Source organism: Peromyscus californicus, unplaced genomic scaffold (genome assembly GCF_007827085.1).
Source record: "Peromyscus californicus insignis strain IS unplaced genomic scaffold, ASM782708v3 Scaffold_17__1_contigs__length_78620276, whole genome shotgun sequence".
Lineage (NCBI taxonomy): Eukaryota > Metazoa > Chordata > Mammalia > Rodentia > Cricetidae > Peromyscus > Peromyscus californicus.
In genome coordinates this window covers 77340782-77366409 of record NW_026294469.1, presented here as the reverse complement: position 1 = coordinate 77366409, position 25628 = coordinate 77340782, and the positions used below count along the sequence as shown (strand labels likewise).

Genomic DNA, 25628 nt, shown 5'->3' with positions numbered 1-25628 from the left:
AGTTTTCAGAGAACAAGAAACTGTGGAATGCTCAGTTAGTTCTAAATGGCATATTTGTATCATCACTCTTCTCCCAAGACTTGGGAACCATGAAGAAGGAGAGGATGGAAAGACCGTGAGAGCCAGAAGTAGTGGACATTACAGGGGAAATAATTGCCAGGCATGACAGAGCCATTGCACACATGAATTCACAGTAGCTGTGATAATATGAACATGACCTACGCAGGATCAAACTGGCCAAAATCCCAGGATGAATGGGGAATGGACTCATGAAGTCCCACCCTTAGTTAAGGAGCTGTTAGCAGTTAATAGAGGATGATAAAGCGTCAGTTTTCTTCAGGGATGCAGGCTCTGAGAGGCTAGCAACACTCGCGGTCCTCCACCCATGCGCATACAGAGAGCACCAAGTGAGCTCAATAGGTTTAAACAAAAACCACATGAACTCGAGAAGTAGATGTGACGGACAGAACAGGGAAGAGTAGAAGAGGTGGAATGGATGATGGATTTATTCAAAACACATTGTATCCTATTATTATTTATGGAATATTTAAATAATTAAAAATGTACAAACATATAAACAGTATAGTAATTGTGAATGGTTAAAAAAATGAAAACTAGAAGAGTGAAATACAAGTATGTCATAATATTAAAGAGAAATTTCTCAACAAATATTATAAATTAAATCCAATAATATATATAAAGAATCCAGATCATGCCCAAATGTGACTAATTCCAGGTATGTAAACTGGAATTGATCAACATTTAAAATAATCTCAAATATAATCCTCCACATCAACAAGATGTCATATGGCTATACCACTTGAGTCAGAAATACACTTGATAAAAGCCAACATTCACTTTTTATGAAAAATGTATTATTGCATCTGAATAAGAATAAAAAATATCTTCAAGCTGATAAAGAACATCTACAAATACCTGCAGTTAGGATTGTGCTTGCAGGTGATGATTGTATACTTTCTAAGATCAGGAACAAGGCAGAAATGAAATATCTTAGGGTTTTGTTTTCTAGAATTAAAAACTGCTTCACAAAGACAAAATAAAACACATAAAGGTTTAAAAGGAAAAAAAACCTAAATTATTCACACAGAGATATGATTGTCTATGTGAAAAATGCCAAAGAATTTATGAAAAAATTTTTTACTCACAAATAAGACCAAGATAAAAGAATGTAATCATATAGATCCGGCATACATTTGGCTGGATATAAATTCTTAATTTGTTTGAGTGCTATGGTAAATAGCATTGATTTTTTAAATTTCAGAATCTAATCAGTTATTATTGGAATTTTCAGGAAACCAGCTGACCATTTTTGGTTTTGTTAAATGTATTAGCTTTATATCTTTTTAGACACGTGAAGGGAAGCTTGGAAGAGAACTCCAGGAAGTCATTGCCGTTGGGTAGCTGTTTGCATGGGTGGGTTTGCAGCCAACAAGAACTGGCAAGTAAGGCTATAATTGGCCAATGGGGTATTTAGTCAGAGAACTCTGGGCACATAACAGAGAAGGAAAGGCTGAAACTTTCTGGGCCTTTCAAATCAGCCCATCACCACACGACTAAAATGACCTATAGAGAATAGTGTTCAACATTTCACATTATTCTTACAGGAAATTTTTAAAAATCTGTTTCCTGTAGGAATCAATGTTCTCATCTTAATCAAGTTGACATAGTACTGTCTGGCACACTATTTATCTGCATCTGTGTCTACTAAATTCTCAATTACAATAATACTGTTTCTCTTGGCGCCATCTTGAAGTTTTATAAAATTAATAAAAGAATATAAGAAATAGCTTTAAAATTATACCACATAATAAAAACACATAATTTTGTCAATTACCCAACTTTATAAGTGCTAGCAATTCCTAGTGTTTGAAAGGGTAACCAAAGAGACTTGTAAAATTATATTTACTGATTAGTTTTGTTATTTGACAATTGCACAAACAAAAACAATGTATTCTTAAAAAAATTCTAGAAGAGTAGTATATGTCTCTAGAAGCTGCTTAATCATTACATTTTTAATTAACATTACATTTTTAATGAACGAGAGATAAGAAAGAGATTAAAACTTGCTTCTAATAACTCATATACTAAAATGAAAAGTGGAAAAAATAAGCTCACCCAAAGCTACTTTCAAAGCATTTACAAGAAAGCATGATAGCACTGAGAATATATTGGTACACTCAGCCTTACTCACAAAGATGATTAGAGTCAGGATCTCGTTACTATGGCAACTTCGGAATATCTTGGATAAAGACTGTAATAAGTCAAAGATTACATCATCGTAAAAGTGAATTCCAAGAAAAACTAAAAAAAAAAAAATCAATAAACATCATGTAAATTTTGAGGAGAAACAAAAGTGGATCATCAGCTTCCCAAGATTTCTGTCTCACAAATATGGCTTGGCAATGCATGAGGAATTTTGTTTGATATTTTAAATTCATGGCTATAAAGTCTCAGATGAGCTTTATCTTCTCACCTTATAATGTTAATTCCTGTAAAGCAAATAATACTTAGTTTAATTTGTGGCATTTATTAGTAGCTTTCCACTTCAAAAATCAACTTTTTATTCAGAACTTTGTAGACAGCATGTTAAAAGAAATTTATATTTCCAAAACCGGAGTGATGGTTCAGTGATAAAGAACACATACTGCTCTTGCAGACAATCAGAGTTCAGTTCCCAGCATAATCACCTATAAATCCAACTCTTGGGCATCTGATGCTCTTTTTTGGTCTCTACAGGAACCAGTGTTCATGTGCACATAACCACACACAGGCATACATGCATACACATAATTTAAAAAACAGAGATTGATATTTTCTATGAAGTTATATCTAAATTCAGATAAAAGTTGAAGGTAAAAATCTACAAGCTAGAGTAAAGTTTAGGGAAGTTATAATTTATCTGCTATATGGGATGTCAATAAAACCTAATGTCCAAGCAAAATCTTAATAGCACTTTGGAAAAATGAACGATTGATATAGATAGTATAAGAACTTGTTATTTATTTACTCACTCAATTTGTTAAAAGTCATAGTGGGTACAGGTGGATAGAGCTGCTCTCATTCCAGACTCCAAATATGTATAAAGTGTAAGATGAAGAAAAGGAATTACTCTTAGGGTCCTCCTTGTATCCTAGCTTCTCTGGAACTGCGAGTTGCAGTCTGATTATCTTTTGCTTTACATCTAGTATCCACTTATGAGTGAGTACATACCATGATTGTATTTCTGAGTCTGGGTTACCTCACTCAGGATAATATTTTCTAGCTCCATCCATTTGCCTGCAAATTTCATGATGTCATTGCTTTTAACAGCTGAGTAATACTCCATTGTGTATATGTACCAATTTTCTTTATTCATTCTTCGGTTGAGGGGCATCTAGGTTGGTTCCAGCTTCTGGCTATTATGAATAATGCTGCTATGAACATAGTTGAACAAGTGCCCTTGTGGTATGATTGAGCATCCCTTAGGTATATATATGAAAGGGGGAATCTGTGGTTGGTATGTAAAATGAATAAAAAAATTAAAAATACTCCATAATTTAAATTAATAAACATTTATTGAATGTTACACATACATATATATGTGTATATATGTATATATATATATATATACACATATAGAAAAGTCAATTATATCAAGTAGAGATACTTGACAGTTTAGATAGTCCTCAGTAACCTTAGAGAGTATGCCACCTTGTGTATTTAGGAAGAATTAAGATATGCCTAATTTACCTTCTTCTCACTAATATCTGTAAGAGACATGGTGCTTCATCATTACAAACATAACCCAAACTAAGACAGAAATTGGTACTAGAAGTAGGGTATTGTTGTGAGAGACCTGGCCATGTTTGGGGGAAGATTGTCGAAGGATTTTGGAACTTTGGGCTAGAAAAGCCAGTGAGTGTTGAGAACTCAGTGGGATGTTTTGTAGAAGCTTGGAAGATAAGAATGTTGAAAGCAGTGCAGATGTGGTATGGTTTAACATCCTTTGGGTAATACCCAAGAGTGGTAGACTGATTCCCAGTTTACTGAGAAACCACCACACTGACTTCAAAAGTGGTTGTATAAGTTTGCATTCCAACCAGCAATGGGGGAGTGTTCCCCTTGCTCCATATCCTCTCCAGCATAAACTGACATTTATGTTTTTGATCTTAGCCATTCTGACAGGTGTAAGATGGAATCTCAGAGTCATTTTGATTTCCATTTCCCTGATGGCTAAGATGTTGAACATATCCTTAAGTGTTTCTTGGCCATTTGAGGTTCTTCTGTTGAGAATTCTTTGTTTAGCTCTGTACCCCATTTTTTAACTGGATTATTTGGTTTATTGATATTTAGTTTCTTGAGTTCTGTATATATTTTGGAAATCAGCCCTGGAACACTACCCTACAAATAGGAAAATATCTTTAACAACCATATTTTCCATTCTTGTAAGATGACTATACCCACACAAATAGTTCTTTTCTAAAGTCAAATGATTGGTATTAAATGAATAAAACACATTCCTGGCCCCTAAAAAAAAAGGAAATTCTTACATAGCTCTTTGAATTACACATATTTATAAAATATACAAAATATTGCTTTGAGATAAAAGTTACAAAGTTTCCATGATTAAAATTTGTTCTGCATTTTTCTTTACAAGTTTATTTCTCCTAAAATTCTTTGGCAAAAATGAAGCTAGTGATCACTGAGAACTATATTTTATTCATTCAGAACAACAGACGACAGTTCATCAAGGGAAAGAAACACTTTATGGCTAAAAATGCAGTCTCAGATAATGAAAAGTAAAACGGGAAATGTTCTAAATAGGATAGTCACAGAACATATGATTATAGCAGGGATAATAAGCAATAAATCAGGATTAGAGAGTTATTATTCTTAGCCCCAAATAAGTTATTTTCTAACAACATCTTACAACATTGTTAGTGCTTTGAACATAACATAGAAAAAATAAACTATGTAAACCAATCTCTAACTATAATCTGGGCTTTCCTAATTTACAAGATTATTGTACCCCTGATGGTAGCATCAGAATCCAACCCCGGTGCAGGCTTTTTGGAGCCCACTACCTATGATGGGACACCTCATGAATCCTTGAGACAGGGAGAAGGGTTTGGACTTGCCTCTACTGGATGTGCCTCCCCATGGGAGGCCTCGCTTTTTTGTGGGGGGAGTGGGTTGGGAGGGGGATGCTGGGGGTGGGAGGAGGGGAGAGGGGGACCTTTGATTGGTGTGTAAAATGAATGAAAAAAATTTCTTAATCAAAAAAAGATTATTTTAATGAGGATGTTATTTTATTTAATAGAGTTCTATATGCAAATAAATATAACTTGCAAGTTTAAAATAAAAAAACAAACTTCCTAGTTTTTTTTTTACTTTATCTTTTAAATTGATCTTTAAAATTTTTTAAATAGTATCTTAGCAATAAGTTTTAAAACTTAAACTTTAAATTTATATTCTGGAGTTGTAGCTTAATGGTAGAGCACTTGCCTGACATTTAAAAGCTCCAAGCTCAATCCTCATTAATAGACAAATGGGAAAGGATAAAAGAGAAAAAAGAGATTTATATTCTATTTTCTTTCTGTTTTTTTATTTTGTTTTTCAAGACAGGATTTCTCTGTGTAGTTTTGCGCCTTTCCTGGAACTCACACTGTAGCCCAGGCTGGCCTCGAACTCACAGAGATCCACCTGGCTATGCCTCCCAAGTGCTGGGATTAAAGGTGTGTGCCACCACAGCCCAGCTATATTCTATTTTCTTAACATTAACATGAAGGCATTTAAATAACAACAGCAGTCTGATTACAACCACCGATCTCTTTCATGCATTCATTTTGCAAGTTTTTTAACTCACAAATTTACATATTAAAATAATTCTTAAAATTGAAAAAAACATTATCAAAAGCATTGTTTCTTATTGGAGCATCTCATTTTATAGAAGATTAGGCCCAGTGGATGGCAAGAATTCTCTATAGAAGTGGAGTTGAATTTATTTGAACCTAGAAAGGGAAGAGACACATTTCACACCTGTCTCATTCCTGGCCATTCCTTTACATGTACTTTTTTTAAATTATGCTGATCTTGCAGCATACTCACTTGTTAGCTGGTTAACAAGTGATGTCTTTGTAGTCAATGTTTGTTAGGAATACCTCAGCTTCTAGACCCCTCTCATCCTTCTTTTTAACAATACTTGGAATTCCCACGTAATGCTTTAGTGCCGCCCCTATTTTATAGGAGAACCCATACCTGACTTAAGTCATCTCATCCTTTACGATAATGCTATCCTCTTACTAATACGTGAATAATGAACTTTGTTTCTTGTGTTTGACCAGTAAACTTTCCACCAAGTGTCACTGGCAATCATCATGGGAGCATCTGAGGGAAGCAGCAAGAGTATTGGACCAGTAGTATTGGAACCAACACTGTAGAGAGGATCTAGAGACAAGCTTCTGCCCACCATTAATTTCAAATACAACAAGAAAATCTTGTGACACTTCATCTTCTCTAGACTGTTCTATTGCACAATGGGACAAGTTTTCTTGCGTATGTGAGCTAATTAGATTTGGATTCTCTAATGTATCTCTATTAAGAATATTCCCAGGTGATGAAGTATTTCTTTTTAGCAAATAAAATAAAATGAATACATTTTATACTGGTGATGAAAAGAGGATGGCTGAAAATCCATGCCATAGAAGTTATCACTAATGTGCTCAGGCCAGAAGAACAGCTTAGAATCTTGGTTTTGGTCTTCGAGAGAAGGTTGGATAGTTCACATAAATGTCCTCTTTCTCATCATCTATAGACTGGATGGGAGAAGTGGGACTTCTGCAGTTGGTGGCTACCTACAAAATAAATAGCAGAACATTTGAATGGCTCACTGAATTTCAGCACAAATTGAAGGCATTCTATCTTATTTGATCTTACCCTACAAATGCACTTAGTCAAATTTCCATTACAAATAATTTGATAAAATATTCTCTATATTATCTAAAACTTAATTTAGAAATTACATTCTCAATTTACAAGACTGGAATAGATGCTAGATAAATTTAAGGCAGATTATCAGGTTTAATATTATTCTGGTTACCTCTTCAAAGATAAGATGTACTCTACCTATGCAAAGTCTAGTATATTTCCCCATAGTGTCTATATAATAATATCTGATGAATGGATACTTTAATAAATAAAGCTTTCTTTAAATATATTTTTACTAATTTTTTATTGTTTTAAATATGCATACAATATATTTAGGTCGTATTAATCACTGCTCCATTCCCTAACTCCTACCAGATTCATCAGCCCATACCTCTCAACTTCATGTCCATTTTTTGATAACCCACTGATTATTATTCCAATTTGTTCTGCCCATATACAAGTAGATGTGAAGTCATTCACTGGAACATGGTTGACCCACCAGAGGACACATCCTTAAAGAAAACTGATTCTCCCTCCCACAGAAGCCATCAACTCTCAATAGCTTCTCATCTAGGGGTTGGGGCTTGTGAGTCCATCTTCCCTCCAGGTTGGAATGCTGGCTGGCTTCATCTTGTATGGATCTTGTATAGGCAACCACAGCTGCTGAGGATTCATCAGTGCAGTCAGTAGTCCTATCATGTCCAGAAGACAGCGTTTTAGTCCAGTCCTCCCCAAACTTTGGCTTTCTGCCCCCACTTTCCTTGATAATCTGATAATCTCTGAGCCTTGGGAAGAGTGTGTTTGAATAGATAGATAGATAGATAGATAGATAGATAGATAGATAGATAGATAGACAGATAGAATAGCTGAGCACTCCACAGATACTTATTCTCTTCACTTTAAAATGAGTCATGACTTTCTATGTTAACCACTATCCACTGTAAAAGAAACTTTTGTGATGATGTCTGAGAGCTACACTAGTTTATAGGTACAGAAATAAGAATTTAGAGAGCAGATTAATACTACATCCATTTAGCAAACCCATAGTAGTAGGTTTATGCATGGGGCCTGTAAGTTCCCCACCGTGGGTCTTAGAATTACAGCACCAAGCATATATTTCCTCCCATGGAGCAGGCCTCTTACCCAACCAGAAGGTAGTTGGTTAACCCATAATATTTGTACCACTAATGCACCAGTGTTATGCAAGACTTTTGAGGACTTTTTCCTCTAGCATCCTAAATAGCACCCGTTTACATTATTTATGAAAGCTATCCAGAGGGAAGGAAATTTCTTTGTCAATGGCAACTTGATTTCTCTCATATAGCATGGGTAAAGTGTGTGGTGTCTTTAGAATAGAGTCTTATCATTAAGTTCTCGTGGGCAACCAAGAAGAATAGTAATAGACTGTATTTTTGGAATTCCTCCAGGACACCCCTGACAAACAACTTGAGAGAAAGAAGCTCATATCTAGCAATATTCTCTTTAATAAATAAAAATGTTAAAGTGCACAGTGTCCTATCTTTAAACAAAAAGTAAGCAATTAAATACACTGAGAGAGAGAGAGCTCTTTTGATAACTATTTCAAAATTAAATGACTTTTGCATCTGTATGAAGAAAGCAAAAGGAAAACAAAGATGCTTTGATATTGATATGGACTGTGTAAAGCACTCAAAAGAATCAAGTATAACTAACACCTTTATCTTTCACAGTTCTAAGATTTCAATCATCTAAGATTGTCCACAAGTCCTTTATAATATCCTTATGCTACAGAAGTCTGGAATAATTGGATATCTAGTGGAGATAATTTAAAGCATCTTTCTTTCCACTCTCAAAATTCATAGCAATAAATTTGCATTTGGATTGGCATGATGGGTCAAAAAGTTCAGCACAAAGAAAGGACTCTAAACACTGGGATTGGAGCATCATCTTGTGTGCTCTGGTAGCATATGAACTAAGGCAAAACATCTTTGTTTTGAACTTGATTCCAAGAAGCAAACTATGAGTCAGTCAGGAAAAATAATTTCTAAAGACCAATTGCTTCATAAAAGAGGAAAATTAAATTGATAGATTATTAAGAAGTCTACAGCACACATATCAGATTGTCAGCGACTTTTTAGTATTTGTGCTTTAGCCATGTAGAACTTGACTGCAAATAATTAAAGTGAAGAAAAATTGACGTAACTTTGGATAGCACTTGAAAAAATGTCTTAGTTCAGGCAGCTATAACAGAATAGTATAAACTAAGTGGCTTAATTAAACAACAAACATTTATTTCTCACAATTTTAAAGTATACAAAGTCCAAGGTCAAATATCAACTCAGGGCTTGATCCTTGAATTACAGATATTCATCTTCCTTCTTCTTATACCAAATTTTTCCTTGTGCCAAATTTTTCCTTGGACGAAAACAAACAAACAAACAAAGGGATATGGCTTTCAAACTCTTCACATCTCTTCTCATAGGAGCACTAATTCCATTAATGAGGGCTCCACCCTTATAACCCAATCACCTCTGCAAGGCCCCACCTGCAAATACTATCACCCTGGAGGTTTGATTATTATATATGAATTTAGGGGGCATATGAGCATTCAATTCCCAGCCACGTTTTATAGTGAAACTTAAAAAATACAATAATTTGCTATTAAGATCGAGATATCTGAACTAAAATTAGGGACAATGAACATGAAAAAAGCATCCCTCTTATCTGCAAACTCAGAAGGAATTTTCCACTTTTTGAATTGAAGTAGGGGGCAAAGCAAAGCAGATTAAAAAAGAAAAAATTCATAGTTTGTTACAATCCTGCAACACACATGAAAATTCTGTAATTTTATAACCTATTTGAGCATTTATTAATTAAAAATTAATTCAAAGATAATAATATCAATGAAAGTCATGCATTATACCTTTCTTTGTGTGTGCTATGCTTCTGAGTCATTTTGTAGTTTAATTTAGCCCTCATAATAACCTTATGACATAAAATAATGTTATGTATGAGTTGAATAGGTGTCTCTTTAAAAATGTCTTTACAAGAGATAGTGCCCCTGTTCCCACTGTTAGGAGTCCCATGAGAGGACCAACCTACACAACTATAACATATATGCAGAGCACCTAGGTCAGTCTCATGCACACTCTCATTGTCAGTTCCACATCTGTAAGTCCCTATGAGCCCAGTTTAGTTGATGCTGTACTGGATCACCTTGCCCAGCCTTAATAGATGGGGAGGTGCTAAATCTTACTGCAACTTGATATGCCATGTTTTGTTGATTCTCATGTGGAGAATCTGCCTATTACTAAACAGAAATGGAGGAGGAGTGGATTAGGGGGTGGAAACAGAGGGGTCGGGCTGGGGGAAGGGAATGGGAGGAGAGTAAGGAGGAGAAACTTCGGCCAGGATGTAAAATAAATAAATAAATATTTTAAAAAATAAATATCTTTACAAAAACTTCATTATTTAACATATTTTGAAAGTAAGATCTTTGCAGATAAACTAACACTAAGGAGCTAGAGAGGAGGGCTTAGTGGCTAAGTGCTTAGTGGACAAGCATGGACATAGGATTTAGATTCCCAGCACCCATGTGCTAGCTGGGCACAGATCTCTGCAACCCAAGTACTAGAAATTTAAGACAAGAAGATCTCAGAGAGTCAATGGCCAATAAATCTAGCAAAAGTGGCAAAAGTCAATGAGACATTGTCTCAAAAAATAATGTGGAGATCTATAGAGGAAAATAGAAGTCATCATGAAACACTGGCCTCAACACATGCACATATTGGCAACAAAGCTTGCCTTCATATGCACATCTACACACCCAAAACTTAAGAAGATAAAGTTAATGTGTTACACTGAAGTAAGGAACATCAGCCTTTAGTCCAATATGACCAGTGTCTTTATTAGAGCCAAGGAGATCCAGACAAATGCAAATAAGGCATCATGTGAACACAGGGAGAGATTTAGAGGCATATCTGCAAGCCAATGGCTGTGTAGAACTGCAGGAAACTACCAGAAGCTGGTAGAAAAGTGCAAGACCAGTTTTACCTAAGAAGTAGGCATCCTTCTCATGCTTCATTTTTTTTGTTTACTTCAATCCTCAAAATCATAAAAGAGTAGATATCTGCTGTTTTAAGCTATCAATTTTGTTCATTGTGTTATGGAAACACACATAATGCAGATTTTAGCAATGTATAGTGCTGACTATAATTATATCAGTGTAATTTCTATTATTTTTCTCACAATCCTCCTGCCTCAGTTTTCCAAGAACTAGAACTATGGGCATGTAATATTTTTTACACTACTATATTTTTAAAATCCTAGCTTCAAAACTATTAACAATAAGAGAGTAACTATTTCGTCAGCTAGTTGACACTTGAATTGCAAGCAATGGCACTCAAGGTCATTGAAAGGGAAGTAAGCAATAAGATTGATAACTGAAAATAAAAGAGGTCTTACAGGAGACTTTTAAACAATGGGAGCAATGACAATCAACTTACCTTACTCTGTTTATCCCTGGGCTCTTTAAGTGGTGTTCTCACCTGTCTCCTTCTCCTTCTAGAACACAAATTCAGCAAAGAATATTAAGACACTGCACTCTAGCACTAGTTATCCCTACTTTTCAAATCCTTGCTGTGTCTCAAGCCAGTGTGTACTAGTGAATAAATAGTTATGGCTATAAATAATTGTTTTATGTCTACACTTTCTACTGTGGTGGTTTGATTGTCAGCTTGACTAGATTTAAAGTCATCATGGAAGTGTATTTCTGGTATGATTTTTTGTTTCCAGAAATTTTTATTTGAAGAAGACTCATGCTGATATAAGTATCACCATCCTTCTGGCTGGGGTCAAAGGCTCAATAACAAGAAGAAAATACACTGGGAATCACTTCCCTCGGCTTCCTGACTGGATACAACATGACCAGATTCCTCATATTCTTGCTTCCATGATTTCCAAACTGTGAGTCAAAATAAATCTGTTCTTCCTTAGGGCTGTTTTTCCTGGTGTTTGTCACAGCAATGAAAAGCATAGCACACTTACCTTCTCCAATGTACTTATAGACGGGAAGGACAGCTACACGGCTCTTTGGGCAGAGTACATTAGTAATTAATCACAGTTATTTCACAAGATACTATATAGTTGGTTAATATTAAAACAGCCTACAGCTTTGGGACTTAGAGGTTTTCTACAAGTAAAACTTCTTTAAAATGCTAGCATTGGAATTTATTGAATGACAATAATAATTGACTTAAGTTTTATAAAATCTCCTGGGTCTTTATAAATTACCTGGATGCATTATTTTATTTAGAGTTCATCAAAGCTCTAATACATTAGGAAAGTGCTGAGAGGGGAAATAGCATCTTGCCTGGCATCTTAGTTGGTTGGTAGTGTTGCTGAAGTTAAAGCCATGGCCCTCCCACCTGACTCCGAGGCATCCCCACCCTGAGTCACTCAGACAAACAGCCCATCCAGAAAAACAGTGTGCAATACACTTACCTAGGAAAACCAAAGTTCCTGGCAAAAATCTCAGAAAAAAAATATAAGAGAAACAAAAAAAAGATGGTAATATAATTGAAAGTGTAAAAAGAATAGCCACGGCCAAGAATATTGAAAGAGCTGTTATGGGGGAATCATGACACTCTCTTTATCATCTCTCTCTGGACAAGATTCTAACAGAACTAAAATAGAAATAGATTAAACACAAGAAGTGAGAAGTTTTGTTTTCTTTCCTTTTCTCATGTTTTGTTTAAAGATACAATTTCAATTTCTCTGTAGAAAATCTGAAAGCAAGATATTCTTTCTACAAAGAAAAGCTGCTCAGTGATGGCTATTGTTTGCAGTGGATACTTGGAATTCCTTGAAAGTACCCCTACTACCTCAGCACATTCTTATCTCTTTATGTGCATTTATTTGGTTTTTGTTATTTAAGAAATTAGTCCTCAATTTATTTACTCATCCCATGTGTAAATGTATAATGTATAAATGATATTTTCCTAAGTTTATGTAAGTCAATTCTCACTTATTCTTTAAGAAAATATGTGATATGGCTGCTATTGGATGGATCTATGCCTCTGGTCAGTTGAGTTGTCATTCATAAGAAATGGTATCTATGTGTGTCTATGTGTCTGTATATGTCTTTCTCTGTGTATTTGTGTGTCTATATGCATAGGTATGTCTCTGTGTGTAGGTGTCTGTCTCTATGTGTGTTTACCTATATTTAAATAAGACTAGTACATACAATGTGGTGGATAAAAGAGAACTTGACTTAGATCTCAAAGCTCTCTTTAAGTAACTTGTGGTGTGCTACTTGCTAGACAAGGAGGGATCAGTATCTCTCATAGTCCTTTTATCTTTACAATATAGTTAGTATATATACCAAAGTTTGTTTTGTGTTCAGCAGTTGTCCTGGTTTGCCTAATTGTAAGGTACTTCCCAGTATGTGACTTTTTTTCAGTGCTGAAAAGAGGAGAGTTTCCAGCGTATCAAGACATTATGCAATTTGCAAATGTTTATAAAATGTACGAATAAGCAATATTTTTCTCACTAAATATTAAATATTACCTTACAAAGATGGATGTCCATCTCATGAATAAACTTTGGCTCCTTTGATTCTGAGCAGCACTCTGTACTGCTGGTCATAGTCACTATTTTCAATGTTCCCATCTCTACATGGAATGAGTACAGGCCAGAAGCAGAGGAATTGCTCCCAAGGACATCAGAGTCATAGGTGACCAGGCGCTAGGAGTAAAGTCAGGGTTTGCTTTGGCTCCTGTCCAACTCAGTGCATCAGAAGCTGCAGCATTATTCTGAACAGGACGACACAGGGCTCCAGGTCACTGCTATAACCCTCGGGTCAGTTTTCAAAGCATTTCCATTTGAAGTAACAACCAAAAGAGACTTGTGACAAAGTAGGATGAACATGTGCCCTTTCTTTTGTGCTTTTCACCTACTATTATGCAGTCAAGTCCATTAATCTTTTTATAACATTTAACCAGGGGGAGGCTATGCACTCTCTGGTTCAATTTAGTTGTTCAGGTAAAAGTAATGCATTTTCATGAAGCGAAACCCATCATGTCCAACGTCTGTGACCCTGCAGAGGTCCCTCCTGCCGCTCACTGTTTCAGCTGTGCTGCCGGGCCCTTTGTACTGCACCTGTGGCCTCTGCCCTTTGCATCTTTTAATAAACCAAGGTGGAGCAGTGTAGAATTTTCTATGATACTAACACTTGGGGGGTTTTACTTCAACTTGGTAATTTCTGGTCAGAAAAAACTTAAGGCTACCCATGATGGGGGGAAAGGTAAAACTTCCCTGTGTTTCCAAGAGCTTATACAGACACCTATTGAATATGTACTATTTAGACATATTAGTGCTAAATACAATTGAATGCTGAAAACGAAAAACCACAACATCCTCACATTATTATTATAGATGTAGAGGAAAAGACGGCAATCACAAGAAGAATTAAAATACAAAGTAAGATGCAAGGAATGGCAGATAAGGAGGACAAAGTGATTCCAGGTAGTGACATCAGGTCTATTTGAAGGAATATCAAAAGAGGACAGATCTCTGGCATGGGGAAAGAGGACAAATGCCTTGCATGCTGAATGAAGCCTGAAGCCAAAATAGAGAAACTGTATTTTCGTAGCAAAGTTCTTCTCCTTTGAGAACTGAGTTGGACATGTTAGAAATATGTATAAGGGAGAGTAGTAATGTGGACAAGATAAATGAAGATGCTGCTGTCAAGATGCAAGGTATCTTCAGTGGCTTGGTTAACAAGTTCCAAGATTATTCTGATGTCTGGGGGAAGATGACACACACAAGTGTCAATCAGGAGAATGACATCACCAGTCCTATTTTCAAAAGAAGTAGGTAAAGTCAATAGGTTAGGTCGGGCGGTAGTGGCACACGCCTTTAATCCCAGTACTCGGGAGACAGAGCCAGGTGGATCTCTATGAGTTCGAGGTCAGCCTGGTCTCCAAAGCGAGTTCCAGGAAAGGCACAAAGCTACACAGAGAAACCCTGTCTCAAAAAAAAATCAATAGGTGAGAAAGAGAAAGTGTGTCAGAGAGCAAAGTGGGGTGGTGGTGAAAGCCGTTATTAAAGTCAGGTGGCAGCAAAAGAGATAGGGTCAGGGACAATATGTGGAGATGGGTCATAAAAACCTGCTGGAGAAACGTATTAATAAGTGTGTGTGTTAATATTATCAGCAAAAGAAGAATGAAATTTTATTTATTCATTTATCAAAACAACCATATTAAGTGCCTGTGCTGTTCCAGACATGCAAAATATCAATGTTCAAAGAGTGGTCCCTTCCTCCCTTGAGCAGGGAATACTCCAGCTGGTACATACTATAAGTTATCCAATATAATTAAAGTTAAGAAGTATGAGAAACACTAGACAAGTCAGCAGTGCTCATGGGAGAACTAGAAGAGAAATAAAGGGACAACTAAGAAAATTTTTGAACTCTCCTCTATGTCAAAATGCAGTAAAAAGTAAGAAGCTTTAGTAGAACCTAAACCTCTGTCTAAGGCCACCCTTCCAGCTCCTAGCTAAGTCACTTCATGTAACATCTCCAGATGGCTTGTTTCAGAAACTGTCAAACCACTTGTTATCTTGCTGATATATAAGCTTCCTTACCTCTTATTTGCCACATTTCAGTTAAAAAAAAAAGCTGACGAATGAATAAAACATGACCCTTATTCTCTTCGCTTCTTTCTCCCTCTCTGTAGCCCTCTCCAGCCCCCTCACACAAAACCTTCTCAACTGACAGCTGTTCCCATGGAGGAGGAGAAAGGGAGGATGGAGGTGAAGCAAAGGAATTTGCAGGAAAATAAGGGCACACTGACAACTCTACTAATTCTTAAGTGAATGGTTCCAGCTTCTGTCTATAATAATACTGCCCCTGCTTCTTGTCGCTGTTTAAGAACAGTAATTATATATACATGGGCGTGCGCACACACAAACACACACACACACACAAATTCTGAGTCAGCTTGATAAGTTGCTGGGTCATTCGTAAAGAACCTTAAATATCAGAATTATTCAAGGCAAATAAGACCCAGGCTAAGTTGCTTTACTCACCTGTTATAAAACATGACCGTGATGATTATAATCAGGATAACAAACAACAGGGAAACTGACCCTCCAGCAACAGGAAGGATAAAATGGTTATTGGATCCACCTAGAAGAAAAAAATTAGGGAGTGAATTAGTAATTTAATTAAGGCCACCAAGAAAGGTAGAAAATGAAGTAAGAATCCATTAATCATGACAGGACAACAATCAAACTCAAAGAATCTAATAACGGTAGGATAGGTTAAGGTGGAAAGGCATTTTTCCTTGACAGCCTCCTTAATTCTTATGACTATCACAGGTTCTTAATTACCTCCTTAACTAAGCTGGGTTCAACAAGAACAAGAATATGGGGCTGAAAAGATGGTTCACTGGTTACTTCTCCTGCAGAGGACCTATGTCTGGTTCCAGCATCTACAAAGTGGCTCACAATTGCCTGTAATTGTAGCACCTGAGAATCTGACACCTCTGACTTCCAAAAGCACTTAAGCTCACATCCGCATATATTACACAGATATGCAGATACACATCAAGTAATAAAATGGATCTTAAAAAAAGAACAATAATTGCTGGGGGATATCTTTCTGTTCAGTGTGAACATATGTTCATCCCATTCGTTAATAAATAAGCTGCTTTGGCCTATGGCAAGGCAGCTTAGAGGCAGGTGGAAAATCCAAGGAGAGAGAAGAAAGAGAAGGGTGAGTCTGGAGAGATGTCAGCCTGCTGCCCAGGGAGCAAATGCCAGCAGACCGGTAAAGCCACAGAACACGTGACAAAACATAGATCAACAGAAACGGATTAATTTAAGATATAAGAGCTAGCTAGCAAGAGGCCTGCCATAGGCCATATAGTTTGTAAATAATATTAAGCCTCTGAGTGATTTTTTTGTTTGTTTGTTTTTTGTTTTTTGAGACAGGGTTTCTCTGTTTCTTTGCGCCTTTCCTGGAACCCACTTTGTAGACCAGGCTGGCCTCGAACTCACAGAGATCCACCTGGCTCTGCCTCCCAAGTCCTGGGATTAAAAGAGTGCGCCACCACTGCCCGGTGAGTGATTTTTTTTTTTTTTTTTTTGGTTTTTCGAGACAGGGTTTCTCTGTGTAGCTTTGCGCCTTTCCTGGAACTCACTTGGTAGCCCAGGCTGGCCTCGATCTCACAGAGATCCACCTGGCTCTGCCTCCTGAGTGCTGGGATTAAAGGCGTGTGCCACCACCGCCCGGCCCGAGTGATTATTTTATAAGCGGTTGCAGGAGCACAGGGCTGGGCAGGACCAGAGAAACTTTCAACTACAAATAATAGTAATTGCACCCATTGAACACATATGCTCTTTCATTATCATATACAAAAAAGTATTTGCAGATAAAAATTATAATACTGGAGTAATATATTAATAGAACTGCATCTTATGTTGACATATACTCCAGGCAGGCGATATAACTGAAATGTTTACCAGAATTTTTTAAAATATGTTTTATAATACATTTGAGTGAATATTAAAAGCAGTGTTGAGGGTGAACATGTTACTCCGACTTAGTGTTGTCTGGGACTCTAAATTTCCCCCTTGACTGGCCTCTGTTTTAGCTGATTGGTCTCTGGTACCATCTTTCTCTGCTCAGAATTCTTGCATCTCTCAAATGAGGTGATGAATCAGTATTTGAAAGAATGGTGAGCTACTGCTTGAGAAATCCCATCTCTGGAGGGACCAAAAGTGGGTGAGAGACTACCCCACTTTCCTCTGTGTCCTCCTGCCCATGGCCACCCTCACCCGTCTCCACTCACAGAGCATCTTCTGAGATGGCCCCCATCACTATTAGTTGCTGGCAGGGGTAAATTTGAAGTGAGGTTTTCCTGTTGTCTTTATTGCTCTCTATTGAGACAGCACATTTGCCACTGCAGTTTAGAAATCAATGACAACCTGAGAGGAATGCCCATTCAGCTCATTCTACCTCATATTTCTTCAGGACAACCCATACTTCCTAAGTCACAGTTTTACTGAATCCTTTTCTTATGATAAAAACTTAAAGTCTAGACCAGCTTTATTCAAAAGAAACTAAGACAAATAAAAGATGTTTTTAAGTTTTACATTTGTTTAATCTGCATTATAAGAATAAGTGAGAGCAGCCATACAGTGGTTCTCTTTCTGAGTCTGGCTTATGTCATTTAACAGAATATCACAAGGTTCATCTCGGGGTCACAGATGACATAATCTTCTGTGTGTATTGCTGAATGTTACCTTGCTCTGCCCATATATACCATGTTCTTTATTCATCCCACCACTGATAGACATGTTGGTTGTTTCTATATGTTGAGTGCTGTGAATAGTGCTATGTGAACACAGGGAGACAATAACTCTTCAAGGAACCAATCCCTAGTCTCTTGGATATACACTCAACAGAGGAATTAGTAGGTTGTGTAGTAGTTCTACCTTCAATTCCTTGGGCACCTCCATTTTGTTTTTCACAATGACTATGCTAATTTATATTCCTACAAAGGGTGTACCTGGATTCCTTTACACCACATCTTTGCTAACATTTATCATATCTTTATATTTTTATATTAGCTATTTAGCATGTGATTCATGCATGTGCACTTGCACAAACATGAGCATGCATGCGTACCTTGTGGTTTTGAATTCTGCTGGTGACTAGTGACACCAACTATTTTTTTCCATACTTTTGGCAAGTTTTACATTTTGTTTAGAAAAGATCAATCAAGATCTATCGCTCATTTTTAAATTTCATTATTTTCAGTATTTTTCTGATAAAATCTTGAGACTTGTGACAGCCCAGATGAACTTGTAGAATATTATTCCATGTGAAATAAGGCAGATACACAGAGACAAATACTATGAGTCTAAGTGTAGGCGAAATCTAAAAATGCTGAAAGCAGAGAGTGGAATGGCAATCTCTGGTATAGAGTAGGAAGTACAGAATATGAGATCATGCTCAAGGGTACAAGCTTTTGTTATATGAAGAAAAGGTTCAGGGGATATAGAGTATAGTATAGGTAAGTTGGGGTGTGCTAATTAATTTGGTAATGGTAATTCTTGCTCAATATTTACATATACCAAACCTTCATATTTGACACACTGAATATATTTAAGCTTTGGGAATATAGATTTAATTTTTTTTTAGAGCTAGAAGGTTGATCAGTTGGCAAAGCACTTGCCTTACAATCACAAAGACCTGACTTCTGATCCCATATGAAGTCTCCTGTGGTGTCACACTCTATGTTAAATACAGAAGTAAGCAGACTACCAGGCTGAATTAGTAAGCCCCAGGCCAGTGAGAGGTCCAGTCTCCAAAAGCATGATGAAGAGCTCCTGAGGAACAGGACTTAAGGTTGGCCTCTGATCTTCACATGTGCATGTACACAGGTTCACTTGCACAGATATAAACATATACACATACACGAGTACATACACACAAATTTAGAGTATATGTTTCTCTTGCTTTTTGTTTTCTCCAAATTTTCTAAATGATATGTTGCTTATGAATCAGAAAAAACTATGAAAGTATAAGTCTATATGCTTAAAACAGAATAATTTATTGAATTTCAGTGGTTACATTTAAAAGACAAAACGTGGGGGACTCCTTTTTAAAGTAGATTCAGAATCATTAAGAGTTAAGATTATGCTTTTGTTGTGTTCGTTTATATGACTTTAGACTATTTTCAACAGAGTTCTCAGTTATAAATCCTAGTTTCAAATGCTTCAGTTGAACTATGTTTTCCATGACCAACCTCTTTCAATAAATCTGACCATCAGTTTTAGGCCCTTCTGTTCAGCGTCTAAATGTTTACAGTCTCTCAGTATACTGGGTGATGGGTACTACAGAGGATGACAGATATGCACCTACTTTATAACTGATTTAGTGGAACTTACATTACTTTGAAAAGCCCTACATGTTTTAACATCAGGCACCAAACAAGCGTTTTTCCTCTGAAGTGAGTGTATAGAGACATGCAGCTTCAGCCACACATGGACCAGCACAGCCTGGAGCCACCGCTGTTCCCCCTCCCTTCCCTGTCTTCCTTATGTAGCTGCTCTGGAAGTGGCCAGAGTATTGTCAGCATGGACCTCCATAAGGCCTGTGTGGATGGAAACACAGAAAGCAAACAGGATGCTTTGGGGAGTTAATCAATAGTTCATAACATTCGCTTTTCCCCTTAAGTTCTGCTAATAGATCTGTGGTTGAATAATGCCAGCCCTCAAGCCCTTCTCCTAAAAGAATTATTATCTGTTCTCAGTGGTCCCTTTCTAATGGCTTTTTTCATGTATCCCAATGTTGTATTGATTCATAGGAGGACAAAACTGTCTTGAACTATGAAGCCATTAGTTTTCCTCCTATCACAAAGGATGAATGCAGTTAAAACAATTTCAAGCAAGTCAGTAAAATTTATAAATGAATAATTTTCTCTAGGCCTATGACCCTCCAGGGTAAGTTTCTGCCAGGCCAAGTATTTATGACTGAGTTATAAACCTTTAGAGAAGACTCATGATAGAAATGCCACTAGATCTTTCCTACAGTACTAGGCAAGCAGAGTCCTTGGCACTGCCCACTGTTTGTCTTTATTAGAGACTCAGGTGGATTGAGGGTGAAGGCGCCGAACAATGTGGAACCTAGATAATGAGGCAATTGCATTGGGCCATGTCTTTGATCCTAATATTTTGGAGTTGGAAGCAGGATTATCAAGAGTTCTGTGCAGCCTGGGCTACATAGCAAGCTTGAGACCAGCCTGGGCTGCATGAGTCCATTTTAGAAATGTTTGTTTGTTTGTTTGTTTGTTTGTTTGTTTGGTGGGGTATTTTTGTTTGATTGTGTTTGCTTTGGGATTTAGGGTTTTCTTTTAAATTTTATTTTGTGGGAGGGGTTGCAAGGACAGAGGGCAGAAAGGAAGGGACAGGAAGATGAATGGGATCAGGATGCATGATGTAAAATCCACAAAGAATCAATAAAAAGTTTTTTAAAAAAAAAAGAAAAAAGGAAAAAGAAACAAACCACCAAAGAATCTAACTAACAGGACCAGAACATGTGAGGAAGGGCACATTTCAAATATCAGGTAAAAGTGTTCTCTTTGGCTCATTAAAAAGGGAAGCACAAATGCCAGACCTTAATCTGTGGACAGGTGAAATACACATACAGTAAGTTGGCGTGAAGCAGATATTCATGCACTCACAGATTCTGCAATATCAAGTCATTCTTCATTTCAACTCTCGGCATTAGACAGAAAAATATCTAATCTTAAATTAAACAGAAGGAAAATAAAAGCATAGACATTGAGGACAGATGTGGAGCCTTGTCCTGGCTTCTGTTTTATTTCACTTGAAGAGCTCATACTGGACATTTAATCTCTCACTTTCGTAAGTGGCAAAATGATGATAGAATTAATGCCAAGCATGATTTAAATATTTAAATGGTATTTAAATAAAACATATAGTGGAATTTAAGTATTTTAAACACTATATAAATGTTATTAACTACACAAATTACATATTCACATTTATATTTTATACACACAATCCAAATTAAAATTAACTAAACCATTTCTATTCATGTTGAAATGTCACATTGCAGTAGTTCTGTATCACAGATGCTGCTTGCTCCTATAACTAGTCCCCCTTCTTCTCCTTCTCCTCTCCGCCTTCTCTCTCTGCATGTGTCTTCCTCAGGCCTGGTCACACTCTCTTCTGTCCCTCCCTTCTCCTAATAAAGCTCTGATAATGGGTTTGTTGTGCTTCATGGCTTTTCTCACATGGTAGCAGTGCCGCTTAAAGAGTAACACAGCACTGGGTTTTGCCATGTACTAAGCATCTAGTACAGTGAGTCTCAACCTTCCTAATGCTGTGACCCTTTAATTCAGTTCCTCATGTTGTAGTGACCCCCAACCATAAAATTAGTGCACTGGTGTTTTGCAATGGCCCAAGGTCATGCACAACTATCCCAGGTGTCTCTGTCATGAACTGGGATTGTCCTTTGCCCAGATTCTATTCCTAAAGTTATGGGTGTCTGGGCCCCTTTCAATGGCTGTAGCATAATACCAGAGGTTAGGTGGCAATAATCAGACATTTATTTGAGTGTTGTTTTTCACACCCATAATGCTTTCACTCAAGAGGTTAAGGCAGGAAGATTGGCACAAATCTGAGGTCAACTTGGACTACATACGAAGTTCTAGACCAGCTGGGCTACGAAGTAAGAACCTGTCTGCTCATCACCACCACTGCCATCAAAACAACAATAGTCAACAGAAAACCTTCTTGTTGCATCATCCCATGGTGGACAGTGGGAAGACAAGGGAAGGTGGCAATGAGAGAGAAGAGAAGGTGCTCTACTTATCCCTCTCTCAGGATTCCACTCTCAGAGCTACTAAAGCACTACTGTGATAATGGCATTTATCTGTTGATAACTGTAGAGCCCTCATGGCCCAATTAGAGCTCCAACATTAACACTGTTTCACTGGGGATTAAATACAATTAAACCACACAATATGCTAGTCTCTTTTTAGTGCAGACTTGACTTTATCAGAGGCCAGCATCCCACCTCTAGATGTTCACACCAGCTGTGATTGTGCTAGTTCCCCAGGACTGTGTGTGGAACCAGTCTCAGATGACTCCACAAGCCCCTAAGAAATGTGGACAATAGTAGGTGAAGAAGGGCTCCCAACCACACAGGACCTGAGCATGAGGACAGTAACCAGATGAGCTGCAGCACCCAGTGCTGGAATGGGACAGTCAGAGATCAGGCCCCAGTTGCGAGCCTTAACTTGCTTCGCATACAGCTCAGTGTGGGTAGATGTCTAAAAGGAGGAAACCAAAGCTCCATGACCTCACCGACACCCACTTCTGAGGTGAGCAGCAAGACTTCTACTTTGGGGCAGAATGAGGAGCTGGGGCTAAGAACAGGAACTCTGAAGCCTAGGTGCTAGCCTCTGCAGCCTAGCGCATGTATTTATTAGCTAAGAAGCTTTGAGTAAACTGATTAAACTCGTTGTGCTTCACTTTTCTCGCCTGTAGAGTGTGGATGAGATGAAACAGCTCTGAGGAGCAAATGAGTGGTTCTGCATAAATCCTTAGGCCAGCAAACAGCACACAGGGAAGCATGACCCATGTGCATCAAAAACAGATTAACACAAAACCATGCGCATTCAAGATTCAGACCACATGGTGTGTCACTCAGCTTTGCGCTACTATGACACACACCAAGAAGAATAAACTTTGAAGGAAAAACAGGTTTTATTTTAGTTTCCAGTCCATGATCAAGTCGTCTCACTGCTTTGTGATCTGTAGGGAGGAGTCCTACGGGAAAACAGCTGATGGGAGAAGAAAACCACCCACTTCCCACACAGAGCAAGGGAGCTAGAGTCTCATCATTCAGTTCAAGGGCACACCTCTGAGACTAAAAGACCTCTCTCTCACTGTGTCCCACCTCTTAAACATTCCACCACCTCTCAATGGCACCAAAAGGGATCAAACCTTCAAGATCCATATTACAGCATTGCCATTAAATAAATCCTACATATAAATATGCTGTTTGTGTGTTATGTCTGTCAGGATATGATACAGGATACAAGTCCTGGGTTAAATGTCTAGCACGTGAATGCTATCTAATTTTAAGGAACTGTAAGAACAAACTTCTCTTCATGCTTTTAAAGTATAAAACAAACACATAACTATAAAGAGCAATATTGTTGTTTAAAACTATAGTTTTATACTCTAGACACAGGCATGACCCAGCTTGATGTGACATAATGTTATCATGTATAAAGTTCACACTCAAGAATCGTGCAACTGAGTTACAAAAGAAATTGCAAACAAACCCCATAAGGTTTTAAGTGGTTTATGATTTGTGTTATGCTGCACTCATAGACATCCTGGTTGTGGGTGACAGTTAGACATGCCTGTTAGAATTTAATTACCCCACCCAATTTCTCATCTTTTAAAAACCAGTGACTGTTGATTGCATGACTAGATTTCAAAAATTATGCCTTTCATTTTTGGAGTCAGAGAGAGAAAACAGTAATCAACATAAAAACAAAGTGAATTGTTTTCATAAACTATTTGAAATTTGGCATATACGCCTGTGTTAAGTACATATTTAAAACTGCCTACACAATGACATATTAACTGCTTTCCAGTTACATAGCAAGTCAATAAGGATTGTTTTATTCTCCTTCACAAATGTTCAGACATATATTTATTCTTAAACACACATACAAATAAGAGTGAAGAATTAGTGCTAATTTTTCAAATAAGACATGAAAAGTGAAGACAATAATATCCAAACAATTATACTTTGTGAACCTGTATTTTTCCATATCTGTAAACCTGCAATCCAAGATTACAGAACTTTTACACATCATGACCCTTGAGTATCTTTAACGTGTAGCCACTGGAAGTACTCCAGCCTTTGCTAATGTCCTCCTCTCTTAGCATCTGCTCCTCCTTGCAATCATGCACAGCATTTTCATTAGCTTTTCTATCAGTTTGCTCACCATCATCAAGACTAAAACCATCCTTAATCTCTATGAGCCCAACTAGAAGCACTGATTTTTCACATTTATATTTGTGCATGGGGAAATCAGGTCCTATGCGTTAATAAAATGTCAATGCCATTTTGAAACATTATGGCACCATGACTACTTTTGAGTTCCAACAAAAATGAAGTGTGCTAAATGCATTCTGAAAATAAATCATAGTGAGGTCAATGTAGACTGCTAAATATTTATTTTACACTTTACAGATGATGTAAAAGAAAAATATATTTCTCTATTGGGTCAATACCTTTTAAGGATTCTTGAATCACTTCGGTGTAAATTATAACTTTAAGGTGCAAATTGGGCTTTGAGAATATATCTCTGAGAGTGGCAGATTCATTCTTGCTCTTCATGTCCTGATCTTTTAAATAAATATCCCTCTGAAAAGCCATTTTACTGCCTTTGAATATTTGTCAAGAATCAGGTCAGTGTGTTTGAAATTCACATAAAATACTCATCCGGATAATTAAATTGAAATACTCAAAACTGTAATTTCCAGTTTTATGTGTGTGTGTGAGAGGGAGTGTGTGTGTGTGTGTGTGTGTGTGTATGTGTGAGAGAATGTGTATGTATGTGTGTGTATGTATGTGTGTGTATGTATGTGTGTGTGTGTGTGTGTGTGTGTGTGTGTGTGTGTGTGTGTGTGTGTGTGTGATGTACAGAAGCCAGAGATCAACTGGCAGAAAACAATTCTCTTTTTACCATGTGGGTTTCAGGGATTGGAATTCGGGTTCACTAAGAATCTAGAAACCCCATCCAACTACTGAGGGGTCTGGATGCAGAGATCCATGGCTAGGCCCCGGGTGGATCTCTGGAAGTCCAATTAGCGAGAATGAGGAGGGTTTATATGAGCGAGAATTGTTGAGTCCAAAACTGGAAAAAGCACAGGGACAAATAGCCAAACGCATGGAAACACATGAACTATGAACCAATGGCTGAGGGGTCCCCAACTGGATCAGGCCCTCTGCATGGGTGAGACAGTTGATTGGCTTGATCTGCTTGGGAGGCATCCAGGCAGTGGGACCGGGTCCTGTGCTCATTGCATGAGTTGTCTGTTTGAAACCTGGGGCCTATGCAGGATCGCTTGGCTCGGCCTGGGAGGAGGGGACTGGACCT

At 37.4% G+C, this 25628-nt stretch overlaps 1 protein-coding gene across 1 annotated transcript in view; it reads right to left on the bottom strand.

Annotated features, from left to right (window-relative positions):
* Positions 1-5525: 5525 nt before the first annotated feature.
* The window catches only part of Cd226 (CD226 molecule), a 76556-nt gene continuing 56453 nt past the window's right edge, over positions 5526-25628 (bottom strand). The window contains exons 4-6 of the mRNA XM_052742738.1: positions 15994-16093; positions 11412-11469; positions 5526-6854 (exon numbers count right to left, since the gene is read on the bottom strand). Of these exons, the coding sequence (XP_052598698.1) occupies positions 6741-6854; positions 11412-11469; positions 15994-16093 (272 nt within the window). The 3' untranslated portion in view covers positions 5526-6740. The remainder of the gene's footprint in view (positions 6855-11411; positions 11470-15993; positions 16094-25628) is intronic.